The following is an 18,543-nucleotide window of genomic DNA, read 5'->3' as shown; positions in this document are numbered from 1 at the left end:
GAACAGGTGTGCCTCCTCGTGGCTGGCACAGCGCCCATGCCCCAGTCACACACATACACACACACACACACACAAACACTGCGGCCTCACTCACGGAAGACCAAAAGAGCCTTCCCCCCAGGAAGTTAAGGTCAGCCCCAGCTTGGGAGGGGGGGGGAGAGTTCGGGTTAAGTAGAGGTTACAGAATGGAAGGAGGGAGTGTTCAGGGTGGAGAGCTGCCCTGAGAAGGTGGTGGAGGACCACCCACACCCACACCCACACCTGGATTGGCTGAGTTGGGGAGGAGAGCGGAAAAGTCACCTGAGTCAGAAAGAACAAGGGACTGCAGAGAGGAGGGGCGGGCCCCCTTGCAGATGCTAGCACACCTGCAGTTTGGCCAGGTGAGCCCACAAACCACACCTGTGTAGCTGGAGCATCAGAGGGCATGCTGAGCGGGGAAGGGTCCTGTTGCTCCACAGTCCAGGCAAGGCAGGGGAGTCGGGGTGCCATGCTGTCTTTCAGCCCTGTTCACCTGGGCAGGCTTCTAATCAGTAAGTCTGCAAGACCCCCGTGGACACGGGTGTAAACACGTGTCTCCAGACCAGGCGTGAATGTTCAGGGGGCAGGACTTCTGTGCACACCTGCACCGGCCAGGTTAGGGGGTGCAGGGCTACGGGCCAAGGATGCAGCCCAGGGTTCTCTCCCAGGGGTGAACCTCCAGGAATACTGCGGTGCAAACCCTCCTCTGGCCTCCTCTCTCTGACCCAGCCTCTACATTCCACAGCCAGGCTGGAGTGGAGAGGTCAAAATAAAGACCCAAGAAAAGAAGAGGAGCCGCCAGAACTGCTGGGACGGGCTGCTTACAGGAGAGAGTTGCATCTTCTGATTCTCCTTCAACCCCTGGAACTATTGCTGGGTCCATCAGTAAGAACAAGGATGACGGAAATGTCTGGGGAGGTGGCTGTCCCCATTCTGCCCTGGGACAGCCTCCCAGCAGGCCACCCCAGGGCCTCTCTGTAAACATCCCTCACCAAAAAAGGAGTAGGGTTGGGGGGGAGAACATTGGGATTTCCCCTCCTCCTTCTGTTTTGGTATTTTTTTTTAAATAAAATAATTACCCTTCACCCCACCCATCCCCTCCCCAGCTCTGGAAGTCCCCACCCCAAGCCCCAAAGAAACAGTTTAAGAAGGGTAAAAATGATGATTCAGAACTTCCCACTGTGGTCGCGGTCTCGGAAGAAGCCCTCGGCCGCCTGGGCCTCACGGAAGGTGACCGTGATGGAGTTGGCGGTGATGTCGGTCACTGTCACTTCACTTGGGGGTGGTACAGGTGTCCAGGAAGGGGGCCCATCGACCAGGTCTGCATCTGCTGCAGCCACCATGGAAGACAGACAGACAGACAGGAGACACAGTGAACAAAGGGTTGGGAAAGTCGGAGCCAGTGGCTGCATGCAGACTGGCCCTTCCCATGTCTCTGAGTCTGGAGCTACACAGGGGCAGAAGGTCAAGACCCAGGCCATGCTGGGCACCAGGGCAGAGGTCAGTCTATGTTCCTGGCTGGACAAGAGTACATCCAGAAGCTGAAGGCATGAAGAGCCTTGGACTAGGTGACAGGCCCCTGACTTCCAGTCCCCAACCTGTGTGGCCAAGGAAACAGCAGACCCTCTCTGGGCGCTGGGCAAGGAGAGTGAGCTGGCCCACAGGGACCCTGGGCCAGGGGACAGGACGCCTTACCCTCCTCTTCGGGGGGCTGCTCGGCGGGCTCCCACTCCCCGGCCGCCTGCAGGACATCTGGGGCCGGGGCCTCCTGCAGAAAGAGCTCCCGTCCATGGCTGTGACTCTCCAGGCTGGGCCCGCGGGGCGGGAACTTCTTGCGTGAGAGCCGCAGATACTTGTGTGCCTTGCGCGGCTTGCGGAGCGGGAAGGGCAGGGTGGGCACCAACGGGCCCTTGTCCACCAGCTCAGGTGCCCCCGCTCTGACCACCCCCTCGGGGCTCCCGTTGCCGAGTGGGCGTGTCAGGGAGAAGCAGAGCTTCTCCCTGCCCTTGGCCTTGTGGGAACTGCGCAGGTCCATGCTGTACAGCCGCTGCGGGGGGGCAAGCCAGGGCACGGGGTCAGCCCTCCCACCCTGCCGCCGCACTGCCGCACATGCTGTTCCCGCACCGGCTGCCCTTCCCATGTCCTCTTGTTTAATGATCCACCTCCCCCACCCGAGAGCTGCCCAACCCCAGGCCCATCCCCAGGCTGGCTACTCCTCAAGGCCCCAGTGTAATCTCTTGTCCCAGGAGGCTGGGAAAGGTTCAGGGAGGGGAACCACAGGGCACGTGCCCATGGTAGCCAACAGAGGGGCACACTCACTGCCAACCATTGCCATCGAGTCAATTCCGACTCATAGCGGCCCTGTATGCCTATGAGAGCTGACCAACTCATCTTTCTCTCGAGGAGCGGCTGGTGAATTTGAACCACCAACCTTGTGGTTAACAGGCCAGTGCTCATCCTACAGCACCAGTAGGTTTTGCAGCAGACCCATTAAGAGATTCCTCTGCATCTCTGGAAAGGAAATGCTACTCACAGAAGGGCCCTCAAAGCAGACCCCACAGGAGGGTCTGGGAGGCAGGGGGAAGTTCCCACAGGTACACAGACAGCCCAGTGAGGGGACAGCTGTCTGCCACATGGTCTCACTGAGCTGAGCCCTCCTATTAAAATGGAGTTGGAGCTATTGCTCAAAGATTCGCATTTGTCATCTGGGAATATGTCTTACTGACTTGGGGGGAAATGTTTGTGGATCCCAGGAAGACCCTTAGTGCCAAGATGGTGGAAGACTCTGGACCACCGTCACCAGAGACCTGGCACTGATGGGAAGAGACGGGGGCCATCAGATGGGCCTTCTGAGGGCAAACATCTCCCTGGGGGGTCAGGACGACCACAGGCTCTCTTCTGCAGCTTGTCCACTAATGCCCACCACTCACCACAGTGAGGAGACTGGAGGAGCACTGAGCTGGGAAGGGACAGTGAGATGACACTTCATGAAAACCCACTCTGCAGCCTGGCTTGTGGACTACCCTGGACCCAGTAAGCTCTCCGTAGACCCTGGGAGACATGACCATCTTCATCTTGGTCTCTCTCTGCCCCCTTCCCAGGAATGACAAGAGTCAGAGCTGGGTTTTGGCCCTACTGTTAAGACCCTACTGGGTATGTACTTGTTTCCTCACTGCCGAGCTGATGAAGAACCTCGAGTGGGCAGCCCTCCAGATGCCCCCAGTGACACCTGCTTCCTGGACCACCCCCTTATGTGGCATCACACACTGGGGTTGGGGGTCGACTAGGTCGGATAACATTGCTCTTTCTCATCCATCAATCAATCAGGGGTTGTAGTGTCCCTGCAGACGGGCCAGCCTCCCATTCACCATCTGGCATGTGAGTACATCACGCTGGATGCCAGTCCTCCAGCCCTCGTCAGACCTTCAGATGCTGGACAGGAGCCCCACCCAACACCTGGCTACACCAGCTCACTAAGGCACTGTGGGTGCACTCCCTGATCCTGACCTGCACACGCCGGGCGAGACCCCACATTTATTGCCTTTGGTGACTAAGTTAGGGGTGATTTATTACACACCAATAGATAACTGATCACCCACCCCAAAGTCAGGGTGCAGATGAACTGTACCATTTGTAAAGAGCACAGAACCTACCTCCCAGGAAATGTCTGACTTTCCCTCTAGGACCCAATTCATCCCAAACTCGTGGAGCATGCTCGAACCCACCGCTTAAATGGTGGCCCATCAATTCAGGCCAATGTCTCCACTATATGTGCCCAAGCCAAGCCTATTGCCATGGAGTTTGTTCCATCTCACAGCGACTCCATGTGACATCACGGTTTACCAGGCCTTCCTTCTGTGGCTCTGTTAGGTAGGTCTGCACCACTGACCTTTAGGTTACTGGTCAAATACAAGCTGTCTGCACTCCCCAAGGCCTTATCTCAACCAAGAATACTTTCTTTGACTTCAAAGACCTAGTAGATCTTACTAAATTACAGACACTAGGTATTCTCTTTCACAGGTAAGAAAATGCAACTCTGAGAGGTGAAGAGAGTCTTGCCTAGGATCATGGCTCCCACCCACTCCCTTTTCACTGCAGCTGAATCTGCCAAGGGCCCCCGCCCCAGGTCCTATGAACTCTGGGATGTCACAGAGACAAGGGCCCCCAACGGAGGACTGGAAACGGAGACCTCTGAGGTCTCGTCCCACTGAATGAAGGCACACTGCCAGGATCCCGACATCCAAGAATTCCAGAGTTTTGAGTCTCCCTTCTTGGATTCTAAAATTCTAGCTCCCATGTTTCCTCACTCCTAAAGTTTATATGAAGGAGCTCTGGTAGTGTAGTGGTTACGAATTGGACTGCGAATCACAAGGCCAGCAGTTCGAAACTACCAGCTGTTCTGCAGGAGAAAGATGAGGCTTTCTGCTCCCGTAAAGATCTACAGCCTCGGAAACCCTGTACAGGGTCGCTATGAGTCAGAACCGACTCGACGGCACATAACAACAACAAAGTTTATGCGTGTAAGGTTCTACAAGATGACAACTGTGTTTGAGACTTTCCTCAGGATAAAGTCTTATTTTATACTTTCTGAATTCTAAGACCCCACTAGCCACATGCCCCTACCTCCCACCGTGGCCCCTCCCATGCAGGCTGTCTTCCCTGGATACCACCCCTCATTCTGGCTTTTCCCAACTCCTCCCATCACACTTACCCCCCGCCCCCCCCACCCCACCCCAGTGCCCGGGACAGCGCTGGGGAGGGGCTGCCTGCCAGGTGGTTGTAGCTAAGTGCTATCAGGTCAGTTCCAACTCATAAGAAACTTTATCAGGTGTGTGCTTACCGACAGCACCACACCAGGGGTCTCTGCCAGGTTACTTAGCCAATGCACAGAATAGCATGACTGGTGGGAAGGGCAGAGAGGGGGCTAAGGGTGGGCTGGGGCCGGCGGGGCGGGGAGGCAGAGAAGAGGCACAGAGAGGCTGGGCTACCTACCTGTAGCAGAAGCCGCTTGGGTTTCGGACCTCTCTTCCTATACCCTGAAGCTCGGTCTCTCTCCTCCCTACAGAGCAAAGCAGATGGCAGAAGGAAAGGAAGTACTGGTGACCTTTACGGGCTAGTAAAGTACCTGATTCACCCGCTCGCTACTGTCTGTGGGGCCGGGGCATACCCTCTACTGGCCACCCCCCAGCCCCCCATGCTGGGGGCCAGGCTCTTCCCCATTGCTCCATTGAAGCCACAGCAGTGGGGTCTTAGCTTCCCCATTGGGCACAGCCACTGGTCCCAGTTACTGATGGAGCGTGAGGAGGTATGCTCTACATACCACCAGGGACCTGCACACTGCACCCCCAAATGTAGCTCCAGTTTCCACTCGAATCTCAGGCGAGCTGCAAAGGGTCCTGCCAATCCTATTTGCTTTTGAATGTCTTGGGGGAACTGACTCCCAGCTCAGTCTGTGTGAACCACAGAAGGCCAGACTCCAGCCTGTCCCAATGGTCTAGTTGGGCGGGGAGCAGGAGAAAAACTAGCCCGACTCTCTGCTGCATGTCCTCCCCACTCCAGAAACAGACCCAGACACCCCAGGCCCAATCGGAGCACACACACAAAGCCACACACGACAACACAACACCACCTTTGGAGGCTCCCAACAGCAGAACCAGAACTAGAAGCAGGAGGGCCTTCCCTTCCGCCTCCTAGCTCAGCTGCTTCGTTCCCTCTTTCTGAGTCACACTCACAAAGAATGAGGGTCCTTTTCTCGTTCTGGTGGGTGACGCCAGGCCAGTCCCCCAATCTGAGTTCCGTGTAAACCCATGCTCGGGGCCCGGCTGGTTCCCATGTCTCATCATGGTTTAGGCAGCAGCCTCCCGGGGGGACTCCTGGATCTGCAGAGGGGCCCACGGCCCAGGACACACTAAGGCAGACTACAGGGCTTCACTGAGAGACCCCTGCTGGAAGCTTAAAACCCCATTCAAGCCCATGGGAGGCCCTAGTGGCCGTGACCCGCCTCCCTGAGCCTCGGTTTCCTCACGTGGATCAAGAGGATCCCAGGTCAGCTGGGTGCCGGGGCTCCTGGGAGGGGCAAGAGAAGCACCTAGTGTTGATCAAAACTGGAAGTGCAAAGGCTCAAATAACAAAGTGAGGAAGGAGGAGAGCAGGAAGTAGAGGGGACAGATGAAGATGGCCACCACGTGGACACTAAATACAAGGTATCGTGTGTCCATCTGCACAACCACTGGTTGGAGGAGCAGTCACTGTCCCCATTTTACAGGTGTGGAAACTGAGGCACAGAGATGCTGCCCAGTGCTGAAGATCTGACAATGTCCACCACTGGAAGGCCTTTCTCATCAATGCCATGCTGCAGGCTTTGGGGAGTAAGGACAAACCTGGGGTCTCAATCAGGGGCCGGAGGGGCAGTTCTGATGCCCAGGCCACCAGACACTTGCTTCCAACCTACAGCAGCGCCCTGTTCCTGCCCTGCAAGCTGTGCATGGGGGTGGGGTGGGGTAAACATGTGCCTGCATGTGTGTGTGACTGTGGTCGGGGTGTGAGGCATGGGGATCCATTCCATCTAATCCTTAGCTACCCTCTGGGCCTGGACTCTCTGTCCTTCAGTGTCCAGGCCTCTTAACAGTTCCAACACACAGGGGCTCTCCATTACAGAGCCCCCACCCCCACCACCCACACCACAGAGTCCTGCTGAGTCTCGCAAACATCCTGCAAAGCAGGGGTGAAAATGGACACCACTCCAATTTAGCCTTTGTCCCAAAACTGAGAGCGAAGAGAACCAAAGGGCACACAGGGTCTGTGGGCATCTCCACTTTTCAGACTCCTTCCAAATAAAATCCAAATCATCTGCAAGGACTTAGAAACCTTCCCCTACCCCCCAGAGCTGGCTCCCTTCCTTAGCACACACCCCTCTTGGCCTCCTCTCCCACCCAGCTCGCAGGCCTCACCCAGGGCCTTTGCACTTGCTGTCCTCCCTGGGCCTTGTCCCTTTGCTTAATTAATCATCCGCCACTTCCTAACCATCCCATGGAAAACAACATCCCGCTTCCCTCGTGCCCTGTCCCCTGGCCATACTGCTCTGACACCGTACACATTTGTTTGTTTGTTTACTTTGCATGTGTGTCTCCGCACTGGACTGTGAGCCCCGTGAAGGGAGGGACGGGTGTCGGTTTCATCCCCTGCTGTGTCTCCAGCACGTGGGATAGTGCCTGGCACAGAGTTGTCCTTGTCGTTGTCGTTGTTGGTTGTCGGCGCGTCAACCTTATGTACAACAGAAAGAAACGTTGCCTGATCCTGTCCCATCCTCACAGCCATGGGTGTGTGTGAGCCCCTGCTGTAGCCACCGTGTCACCATCGCACGGAGGTTTCCCTTGTTACTGCTGACCCTTAATTGCCACAAGGACATGTTCTGTTTCACCCTTAATAGTTATTTGTTGAACAAATGAAAGAATGAAGATGCTGTCCATCAGGAAGGTAATTCACATGTGTGTGCCCACACTGGGTGGCTCAGAGTGTGTTCACATACCTGCCCCCCACATACACCACACCCCCGTGAGCCCCAGGAGGGCAGCACTGGTATCCCCATTCCATAGATGGGGAAACTGAGGTCCAGAGAAGAGAAGCCTTGCTCAATACTTCAGAGGATTCTCCCCCAAGTGTGACATCCTTTGGGATTCAAGGCCCTACCGGGCACCTGGGCACCATGAAGTGGGGCAGGGATACACTGATTTGTAAAGGGAAGTACAGTAAGACTAGTCCTTTGAGTCAATCCCAGGAAACCATGTGGGGGAAGGCAGAAGAGGGCAGCAACAGGGGCAGCGGGCACATTGGCCTTCACATCATGAAACGGGGGTTCCTGGACAGGTCCCTTAGCACCTCAGCACCTGTCAGATGAGGTCTGCATCCTGTCTCAGGAGGTCAAAGGCTACTATACAGGCCGGTGGGTTGGGGAGAGGGGCAAGGGTCCAGGGCTTTGAGGAGGTTAGGAGGTCAGAAAGTTGAAAGCCAGGGCCACTGAGGGACAGAATGCTTGGACTGCCCTCAAAAGGCCACAGTCGGAACAGCCTTGTCAGAGCTCCTGGGAAGATGTGCGCCCCCAACACCCGGTGGACATGCTGTCACACCAGCCTGCAGAGTCCGCAGACTCAGAGACCATGGTACCAAAGCCCTGCCCCGTCCACATGTCTTACGCTTCATCTCCAGGAGACTGCTCTGTCCCCTGGCATGAGTACCCCTCACACCCAGGACGCTTTTCGGATGCATTTTAACTTTCCTCACCTCAACTAAAATGCCCACCTTACGGGTGTGCCAGGGCTGCTGAGCGAGAACAGTGGTAGGCATCACCCAGCAACAGGAAAGGGGCCCAGGCCCTCGACTTCCTGGGACCTGGTGCCCCACTTCCGCCAGTGACAGGCTGTCCTGCAGAACCCCTCATCACCCTCCCCCCCCCGCCCACCCCAGGATCCCTTCCTTGCCCAGAGCCAAGCCAACAGTAGGCTCACTATAAAAGCCCAGAGCCCCTAGACCCAGCAGCAGATGGGCCCCCTTACTTCTCCTCATAGGCCAGGACCAGGCGGGGATCCAGGATGTGCTCTTCCGGCTCCCAAGTGCTGTACCTAGGGAGAGATGTGAACAGTCAGAGTTCCCCAGCTCCCACCAGGTGTTCAGAGGTGCAAGCTGTTGTTCTACCTGTCTGCCCCTTCCTGCTCCAACATAACTGTTACTTACTCTGAGGACAGGTCAGGGGCCTCCTGAGGGCTCCAGTGACAGAAGACTGCCCCTCATTCTGAGGGTGGGCCACACCACGCTGTAATTAACTCCATTATAACTTCTTCCCCTCAGGTCCTTGGGGAGCCTGGGAAAGACCACCTGGCTCCAAATCCCAGAAGTGGCCCTTGCTGGCTGGCCACCCTGTGCCTCGACTGCCCAGCCTTGAAGGACTTGGGTGCAGACTAGATGGGCTCATCACTGCACGCCTGTGGGAACGCTCCCTACTGCTGCTGCTCTTCCTGCCCGGCCATACATCTCCCTCGTCTCTGGACCTGGCAAATAGTGTTTGATCGAGTGGTCCAATCTCCAGTCATCCAACAGCAGAGACCCCCAGAATGCCCACAGAGACCTGCACCACCCCCAGACCAGAAAGTCCCCTCCTTGGGGCAGGCCTGGGTGGTGACAGGGCAGTGGCACCCTCTGTGGGGTCCCCTCTGGCACACGGCACACCATTGTTCCACTCGCACTACTGTTCACCACGTAGGACTTTCTTTAGAGTGCTCCTTTGGTTTGTTTGCTATGAAGTGCCATTGAGTTGGTTCCAAACCACAGTGACCCTGTATACGGTTTCTGAGGAGCAGTCGGTGAACTTAAACTGTCAGCCTGGCCTTTCAAACCGACTTTGCAGTCCAGCACATTAACCTACAGTGCCACACCAGGACTCCTTAGTTTGTGTAAAAGGTTGCATTTCAAAAGCAAAGCTGAATTCAGTGAACTGTATCAAGTTGGTTCTGACTCATAGCAACCCTGTATAAGGTTTCTGAGGAGCAGCTGGTGGTTTGAACCTGTGGTTAGCAGTTCAGTGCTTATCCTACAGCGCCACACGTGGGCTGCAGTTTAGAAAATGTGCAAAGTTAAAAGCGATACATTTTGGTAATATTCTAGGAGTCTAGTCACAGGTTGCACCAGGGGAGGCACTAAGATGAGTAGGGAGGAGAGGTGTTAAGGTGTTAGGAGGGCAGGCACCGTCCCGTCCCTAATCAGCTGACCTGAAACCGTCATCTGAAACCACCTGGGGCATCTCTTGTCCAATCTAGACTCAGGCCACAAGCTACCCGGTGCAGCATCATTTCTCCAGGGACACTTGTACACACCTGCTCTGCGCCCTGTCCCCTCCCTTGGAGTCCCCCAGCCCTACACGGGGCTCCTTGTCATTCCTAAGAGCCAGGTCTGTGCTGCTTCCCTGCTGTCAGCTGCCCACCCAGAGCCCCTTGGGTGACTACGGCAGTGGTGTGCTGCCATTCCCAGGGTGTCGCCCAGGCCAGGCCCGCCAGACCAGCTCTGGATGGCTGCTGAAGCATTTGGGTTTCACTCACCCTTGGTAGAAATGCTGAAAGTGAAACTGAGCTGGGTAAGGCACACACACTGTAGGCAACCAGAGGCTGGCAGAGGCTCCAGGCAGCCTGCCCCGCAAAGACGGGGACTTTTCTCAACTGTAACAAATGGGGTACATGTGGTCCCCCTCCACAGCCGCCTCACCCGCTTTCTCTAGCTGTCGGGTGTGTCTCACTTCTGCCCTGACCACTTCCCTGCTGCCTTCCCCGTTTTCGTTTTATTTTTTGCTGAGGTGACTGCAATGTGATTTCTGACAAGTCCCTACCTTCTCTGGTCCTCCGTTTCTTCCTCTAAGAAAAGCCACCTCCACCACCGTCATAACAGCAAGGTGCCGAGAGCCCTATTACAGGCCGGGAGCTCCTCGTTCCTCCTAACGCCTTTGTGAGGTGGGTTCTATTATTAGCCCATTTTACAGATGAAGATGAGGAGGCACTGAGCCAGGAGGAGTTTGACTGTCAAACTGCTCTACCCCGGGACCCTAAAGCGCGCGTCAGTGGGAGAAAGTCTCCGATAAAAGGGAATCACTTCGGGCCTGGAGCTCCTGGAAACCTGCCCCCCACACACACAAGGTTAAGTAGAGGTGCACAAGGGTATTAACCTCTTGAACACCACCCCACACCACAGACCATAAAGTGGAGGGCATTGCCAGCTCCTCCACGGCGTGGGAGCCCTCGAGGCCACAGCCAAGGAAATAAGCTTGGCGGCCAGATGGGCAGCACCACGGGAGGGCACCCCCGGGGTCCCCAGGCTAGATGACTGGGGGGGTGGGGGCTGACGAGGGGCACCTGCCGAATCCCGGACCTCATTTAGGCCGGGCTAGCCGGGACTGCTGAGTGTGTCTGCGGGGAGAACCCGAGCACCAAATAGGTGAGTTAGAGAACCCTCAATGCTGCCAGCCTCCGCAGCCAGGACGCGCACGCGCGTACACCCGGGCAGTGCAAACAGAGGTGTCAGCAAGCCAATAGGGGGTGGGGCGGAGACAGCGCAGTCTGGAGATAAACAAGGCCATGTGATCGCCCCGCCTGCTTGCCCGCCGGCCCGGGAGCCTGTAAACAAGCAGGGATTGCGCACTGCCAGCGCTCAACCGCGCAGGCTCCCCTTCCGCCCGACAGGGGCATACGTAGGCCCCATCCCTCCGCCATCCTTTGCTCAGCTCAGCAGGGGAAGCTGTCGAATTGTGACGCAGGCGCCCAGTGCTGCGCGGACCCACCTCAGGTCTCCTGCAGAACCCTGCTAATTCAGATTTAAAGCTGCCCAAAGTGGAACGCGCCCTCCAAGAAATGTACGGCCCTGTGTAGAATTTACTAGGAGCAGCTGATGGGATTGAACCACGGACTTTGTGGCTAGCCGTCCTATACTTGACTCCATTGTTATTGTTAAGTACCATCAACTGGGTTGAGGCTGTACATCTTCTCGGGAACAGAAACCCTCATCGGTCTCCCTTGGAGGGACTGGTGGGCTCGAACCTACGGCCTTGTAGTTCACAGTCCAGTGTTTATCGTATAACGCCACTGCTCTCCCCCCAGGACTCCACAGGGGTTCCGGTCCAGACTGTGTGGGTGCAGCCTTGCCCAAGCGCCTCCCCACATAAGTCTCCGCCGCCCTCTGGTAAAGCGCACTAATAAAAGGACCTCCTCAGGTGGTTTGAGGATTCCATGAGTTAAGCCACAGAAAGCACTTCAGTCTGTATGATCCATCATAAAAACAAGTAAGTATTAATTAAGTCAACTTAAAAAGCCTACAGAGCACAAGTCTGGCCTCCATAGAGGGCAGGTCTGGGTCTAAACCATCCCTCATCCCTGTCACCTTGGTAAGGTAAGAAGCTGTCACTGGGCTCCAGCTCTGTATAGGATCTTACCTTTCCTTGTCTTAGGCAGTCTTCAGAGGCCAAGAAAGCCTAGGGCCTTGGGTTACAAATGGAGTTCAGAGGGGTTAAGGGTTTGCCCTGGGTCACACAGCTAGAAACCCCAGAACCAGCATTCAAAGGCACAAAGCCTTGAACATTTCTCATTGAACTGGCCAAAAGGCTAACAGTGCCCTCTTAGGAACTGGCTATGTATCATTAGGGGTAGGCTCCTGACCCTGGGTTCTGGCAGTTTAGAGTTCAAATCACCCTAGCTGTATGCCCCTAGGCAAGGCCTCTTCTCTACTCTGGGCTTCTGTCTCTCCATCTGTAAAATGGATCACTAGAGACAGCTCCCCTGGAGAAGGACATCATGCCTAATAAAGTGAGGGTCAGTGAAAAAGAGGAAGACTCTCAACAAGATGGACTGAGACACAGTGGCTCCAACAATGGGCTCAAATAGGCTACGACTGTGAGACTGGCCCAGACTGGACAGTGTTTCTTAAGTGCCAACTCAGTGGTACCTAACAACAACAACAACAACAAAACCTTGTTCGTTCATAAGTGACTTCACTGACTTAATGCTATCTTTGCGGAAGCAGATTGCCACATCTTTCTCCCATGGAGTGGCTGGTAGAAATCGTATGGGCAGTTTTCCTGTCCTCTAGGGTCACTTTGGGTCAGCACTGACTGGACAGCAGTGGGTAATGACTGGCAGCCTGGTTGTGGCTGCACCTGCGGAAATCAGCACTAAGGAAAGGTAGGCGTGACAGTGTCCTGGACATCCACTGAAGGGACCAGCAGTTTCTATTGACCATCGCAGTTCCCAGCTGTGAGAGTTCATTCAGCAAGCTAAAAGGAAGGCGCTATTTCCTGAAGACTTGTTGCTTCCAGAAAGGTGAGAAAGCATTGGCCACTGGGAGAGCGGGGAAGGATGGAAGAAGGCAGGCATTCTCAAAGGGAGGACAGAAGCGTCCTGAGCAGGCTGAGTGAGGGTGGGGGATCTGAACGCTGAGAGCACTGGCCCCCAGCCCCACCCAAGGCCATTTGCTGTGACTTCCAGAAGCAGCAGTATAGTCCACTGCCCCGTCTAGTGGGCGGTGGACAGCAAGAAGTGGGGGCCACACACTGCACAGAAGTTGGCAGCTAATCCTGGTAATGACCTGCCCTGTGTGGCCTCAGTTTCCCCATCTGAAGAACAAGAGGGTGAATCTTTAAGCTACCCTGAGTTCCTGTGAAGACTCCCTGCCTGGCTGGGGGAAGAAAACACCCTGGGTGCCTAGCTTCATGTTCACAGCAAACCTTCACCAAGTGCTTGGTCTCAGCACTTCATCCCCCAAATTTATTCTCACAACCGCCCTGGGAGACAGTTGTTCCTTTTCTGATTTAGACATGAAGACACAGAGGTATGCTGTGCACAGATATCGTGTGGACGGACAGTCAGGCCTGGAACCCAGAACTGAAGTGTAGGGGAGCCAGAAGGTGTTCCCCAGTCATAGGGTCAAGAAGGACTCTGAGAATGAGAATCCCGCTGGGAAGGGTGACAAACAGCAGGCATGAGGGTCCATCCAGTGGTCTCGGCAGGTTAAAGAATCCAACAAAGGTGCGTGTGCCCAGGGCTGGGGGCACAGGCCTAAGACCCTGGAGGGACTGCTCTCAGAGCGGCTGCTCCTTCCCCTGGCTCGACCAGCAGGCGCCTCCATGTGGGATCAATAGAAATGGGACGAGTAACTCTTAATGAACAAGTGGTTCATCTAGAACAGGAAATGAAGCAAAAGGATTATGAAGGAGGAGACCCCCACCAACAGTGCCTGGAAGACCAGCATGCTCTGTGCAGTACCTTGGGGGGGGGGGGAAGGGGACAGGCCAAGGGAGGGGATGCAACCCAGGGAGCTGGGGCCTGCTGCCACCAGGCAACTTCCTGTTCTAGCTCTCTTGTCCCTTCCAGCCCTTTTCTCCCTCTTTCTCCTTACTTCTTTCCTCCTCCAGCCCCCAGGCCAGAAGTCCCCATAAGCAGCCCAGTGGAGAAGGCAGATTTTCCTTCACCCCACAGGTATTTGGGAAGTCAGTCACCAACACCAAACATCAGGGTGCATGTGTGCGACAGGCTTCGACTGGTGAGCTCAGTGTGCAGAGAGGGAAATCTAGACAGCAAGGCTGCCCCTCTCCAGCGTGCCCCAGCTCTGAAATGCCCCCAGGACCCAACACCAGATCAGTCTCCAACAGTAGCACAACAGAAAGCCCCTGGCACAGGCACTAGCACCTCTGGGCATAGGGGGTTTCCAGGAATGTGTCTCAAGGAGGTGGGACAAGGGTGGGGTGCCCATAGACCAATGGGGAGGCTCCAGGACTAATTCATTTCCTCTTCTTCCCACCCATAAAGACCTCCCCATTGGGAGGTGATTGGCTGGTGGGAGGGCCCCTAATTGACCAGAGCGGAGGAGGAGGTGGAGCCACTCAGAGAGGTTTTCAACCTGCAGCCTCCCCACCTGCTTGGGGATGGTACTTCTGGAGAGACACAAGGCAATAACCTGAAACGGGGAGACCTGATTGGAGTCCAAAGAGCCCGGTGGTGCCATGGTTAAGTGTGCAGCTGCCAACCAAAAGGTGGAGGATTGGACCCTACCAGTCACTGCATGGGAGAAAGATGTAGGAGGCGCTTCCCAAGACTGACAGCCTTGGACGCCCGCTGGGGCAGGTCAGCTCTGACCTATGGGGTCACTGTGAGTCAGAATCTATTAGACAGCGATGGAATAACAGAGCTTGGGGTTCAACTCTCCTTGACTTGCTCTGTGACCCAAGGCAAGTGGCTTACCCTCTCTGTTTCATCATTCTCAGAGTTCCACCTCATAGGCAGCACGGGAACTTATTCTGTCCAAGGCAAGGCAGGCTCAAGATCTGCTCCTAGCCACATGTCAGTGAGGAAGCTGCTCCCCCCACCCCCCACCCCCGCTAGGCAGCCCTATCCAGCCCCACAGACGCCCACCCCCACCCAGCACTACACTTGGCTGCGGTTCAGTGGCCATCTCTGAAGGCAAGATGCTGAGTCTTAGCCTCCCAATTGCCAAGAAAACCCACGGGGAGGGGAGGAGAGGGAAAGACCCAACCAGAAAATGGAGTCCAACCCCCGAGGCGGATGGGGCAAGAAAAGCTGGTGGCCGACCAGGACCCTCAGCTGGCAGCTGGGAGACAGACCCAGAGACCTGGATGCTTTACTGCAGGTCAGCTGTCTAGTCACAAGAGGTGCTCCAGCTAGAGGGTGGGCAAGGGGAGGGGCAAAAGGCAGGAGGAGGGACACACACACAAAGGAGCCTTACTTTGGGGGCCATCCTTTCCACTTCACCAGATACTCGACTTTACCCTGGGAAGAGAGAGAAAAAGGCAAACACAGTGAGGTACTCAGACCCCCAACACCCACATACACACAGTCTGGGGACCCTCAGCAGATCCTTTCTAACCCAGAGACCCCCACATTTGGCTACCATACAACGTACCCCAGACCACCAGCCCTACGACAGCATGAGTACTTCGGTCTCAGGCAGCTCCTGGGAAAGCTCCTCTGTCACACATGGGGAAACTGAGGCTAGGGATGGGGCGTGAATGGCCAGAGACCCACAATCCTAGAAAAGCCCTTCTTTTGGGATTTCCCTCTTCCCTCTTTACCCCACTCAAACCCCAAGTTCCATCAATATTGTGCAGAGGTGAGAGGCTGCCTGTAACCAGAGGTAACAGCCTAGTGATTTAAGAAGTCTCAACTCGTAAGACCCTGCAGTGTCCCAGAGAAGGTGGACGAAGTCCACAGCTTCAGAAAAGGTGGTTTCTCCTCCAGTTGTCAGAAAAGAAAGCCAGCCGCCCCCCACCCCTCCAATAACCACTGTTGTTAGCTACCGCGGAGTCAGACCCCCAACTCATGGCGACCCATGAACAGGATCTGAGTGCTGTGCACCACAAGGCTTTCACTGGCTGATTTTCAGAAGCCGATAGCCAGGCCTTTCTTCCTAGTCTATCTTAGCCTGGAAGTGCTGCTGAAAGCTGTCCAGCACCATAGCAACATGCAAGCCTCCATTGACAGTGGTGGCTTCACTTAAGGGTGGATTGGCCAGAAACTGAACCCCGTCTTCCACATGATAGGTGAACTATCACTGCTCCCCCCACCGCACTTCAGTCTAGTTGTTGTGGTGAGTTGCTGTTTAAGCAAGAGAGGCCTTAAAACATTTCCAGTCCAACCCCATCAGATCCTGAAGCCCATCCAAACGAGAACTTTAAAACCAAGCTGGGTCACCTCCTCAAAGTACCCATTTGAAAACACCTGTATTTATTTCCTTCTGCACTGTTTCCTCTACCGGAATGCCAGCTCTAAGAGGAGAGGGATGGCTCCGTGGGATTTAGAATGGTGCTAGTACATACTAGAGCCTCAGCAAATGTGTTTCTGCAGTCCTGGTTTGGCGCTGTGGGTTAATGCACTAGACTGCAAAGTTAAGTTTGAACTGCAAGGTTGGTAGTTCAAGCTCACCAGTCAGTCCTCGGAAACCCTATACTGGGTCACTATGAGTCAGAACATACATGATGGCACTTAACAACAACAACAAATATGTTTCTAGTCAATGGCTGGAAATGCTTTTCTGCATACCCATCAGTCCCTACCTGGTTGGTTGTTGAATGCCATCCAGTCAGTTTCAACCCATAGTGACCCTGTACAGGGTTTCCAAGGAATGGCTGGTGGGTTTAAACTGCTGACCTTGTTGTGGTAAGCAGTCCAGGGCTTAGCCTACAGGGCCACACTAGGTCCCAAGGTAGAAGGGGATAATCACTGTACCTGTCTCAGGTTACATTACCTGTAAAGCACAGAGCTTTGTAGAATACATTAATCCTCTCTTAGACCAAACAAGCCCAGGAGGAAGGAAAAGGGAGAGGGGGGAGAAGCAGCATCAAGCACAAAACCGGAGCTCTACCTCAAGGCTGCTTGCCCCCACCCCCACCCCCAGCCCACCCATGACTTAAGTTTCCAGGGCTGAATTCTCTCACTGAAAAGATGGGCAGGCAATCAGCCAATCTGTAGTCCTGTTCGACTTTCACCTTTTAACTTTCTCGTCACTTCCCCAGCCTGGGCCTCAGTTTCTGCCTCTGTCAAGTGGGTGGGAACACCTCGAAGGCCCCCACCCAGCCGTGCAAGGAGCCTCCGTAGGGCTGCTTAGGAAGATGAGGGAAAGGATGGTGGTGGGTTCCAAGCAATGAACTTTCCCCCAAGGACTTCCAGCACCCATTCCAGCATGGGGCGAGTCCACTCTGCAAACATGTGCACAGCGAGCGTAGACCCAGGCGAAAGGGCTGCCAAAGTCCAATCCCACAGGTGCGGGGATGGAATCCAGGGAGCAGTCACTGCCTTAGATTGTAGGGTGTGTGTTTCGGAGAAGGCAGAAGGGGAGGAGCTTGGAGTATGCTCCTACTTGCGTTGAGACCTCACAAACACAGACCCGGAGGTAAGCAGGGTGCAGGGTGGGCAGGGTGGGTGACGCGGGTGACGCACTTCGGGAAACGGCGAGAAAGACACGGGATCACAAAAGGGCAAAGTCCTTCAGGAATCCCTCCGAGGCTGGGGGCGGGATCTGGGCGCGACTTTTCCGAAGCTCCGCCCCCAACTTCAAAGGACTTGGTACCTAGAGTCCAGAATCCAGAGTTCGAGACTCAGCTCTAAAACTAACACACACGCCAAGTCATTGCCGCAACTTGGGTCTCAGTCTTTCCATATTTACAGTGGGTTGGGGGCGATGAGGAGGGATGGTATTCAGAAACCGTACAGTCCGATCGTCTCTCCAGCTCAGGAGGGCTCAGCTGCCCCCAGCATCCCGGGGCGACAACTTTTATTCTACTCAGCCTACAAGGTGGCAGGGGAAACTGAGGCATGGAGTAGGGAGCAGGGCCAAGCGGGGCGGGGCTGCCCAGGTCCCCCACCCCACTTTCCCCCTTGGCTCCCAGCATGAAGGGACGGCGCTGGAAAGGGGAGCGAACCCCTTAGGGGTCCCAGGAGCTGCCCCCGGGCAGCCTCACCTTCCGCACGCGCTTCTTCCGGATGCTCTCCACGGCGAACACCTGCTCGCCGATGGCTGACAGCTCCATGCGGGGCAGCGGGCGAGCGGGCCCGGGGCCGGGCCGGGCCGGGGGCGGAGCTGCGGGGGCGCGGCTGCGGCGCGCGATGCTCGGGCCGGCGGGGTCCCCGTCACCCTCGCTCGGGCGCGCACGCGCACGCGCACGCGCGTACACCTCTTCGCGCGCCCTCACGCCGCCGACGTTCCATTTTTGAACCTGCGCAACGTTTTCCCCGACGCGAGCGAGCAGGCGGGCGGGCGAGCGCGCGCGGGGAGAGGGCGGGGGCAGGGAGCGCGCGCCCGGCGGCCACCAGGGCTCAGCAAGCACCCTGCAGGTCACACTCCTCCCACATCTCCCTAGTCCCGCCCCTTCCCCGCCCCTACGGAACCCTGGCGCTGTACCGCTGGAGAGTGAGATAGGGCTGCGCGGTGCATACCCGAGGCGTCTGTCGTCGGGACTTATTTGGCGCGGGCGCCGGCCCTGGCGTA

General features: G+C 55.9%; 1 protein-coding gene across 1 annotated transcript; it reads right to left on the bottom strand.

Moving 5' to 3' along the window:
• Window positions 1-1,184: 1,184 nt before the first annotated feature.
• Window positions 1,185-18,085, bottom strand: CBX7 (chromobox homolog 7). Its single transcript, XM_006865176.1, has 6 exons — window positions 18,017-18,085; window positions 15,286-15,329; window positions 8,571-8,636; window positions 5,011-5,077; window positions 1,714-2,065; window positions 1,185-1,348 (listed from the first exon to the last, which is right to left on the bottom strand). Exons 1-6 carry the CDS (start codon window positions 18,083-18,085, stop codon window positions 1,185-1,187), a joined length of 762 nt encoding a protein of 253 aa, XP_006865238.1.
• Between the last annotated feature and the right edge of the window lie 458 nt (window positions 18,086-18,543).

The sequence above is a fragment of the Chrysochloris asiatica genome, unplaced genomic scaffold (assembly GCF_000296735.1).
Source record: "Chrysochloris asiatica unplaced genomic scaffold, ChrAsi1.0 scaffold00076, whole genome shotgun sequence".
In the NCBI taxonomy this organism is placed as follows: Eukaryota; Metazoa; Chordata; class Mammalia; order Afrosoricida; family Chrysochloridae; genus Chrysochloris; species Chrysochloris asiatica.
The sequence above is the reverse complement of the archived record's forward strand: the minus strand, read 5'-3'. Positions and strand labels throughout refer to the sequence as shown.

Excerpts from the sequence above, each read along its gene's own strand:
- CBX7 (XM_006865176.1), bottom strand. The coding sequence starts at position 18,085 with ATGGAGCTGTCAGCCATCGGCGAGCAGGTGTTCGCCGTGGAGAGCATC. Across the intron at positions 15,330-18,016 it reads GGAAGAAGCGCGTGCGGAAG|GGTAAAGTCGAGTATCTGGT; the intron begins GTGAGGCTGCCC and ends CTCTCTTCCCAG. Across the intron at positions 1,349-1,713 it reads GCAGCCCCCCGAAGAGGAGG|CAGATGCAGACCTGGTCGAT; the intron begins GTAAGGCGTCCT and ends TGGTGGCTGCAG.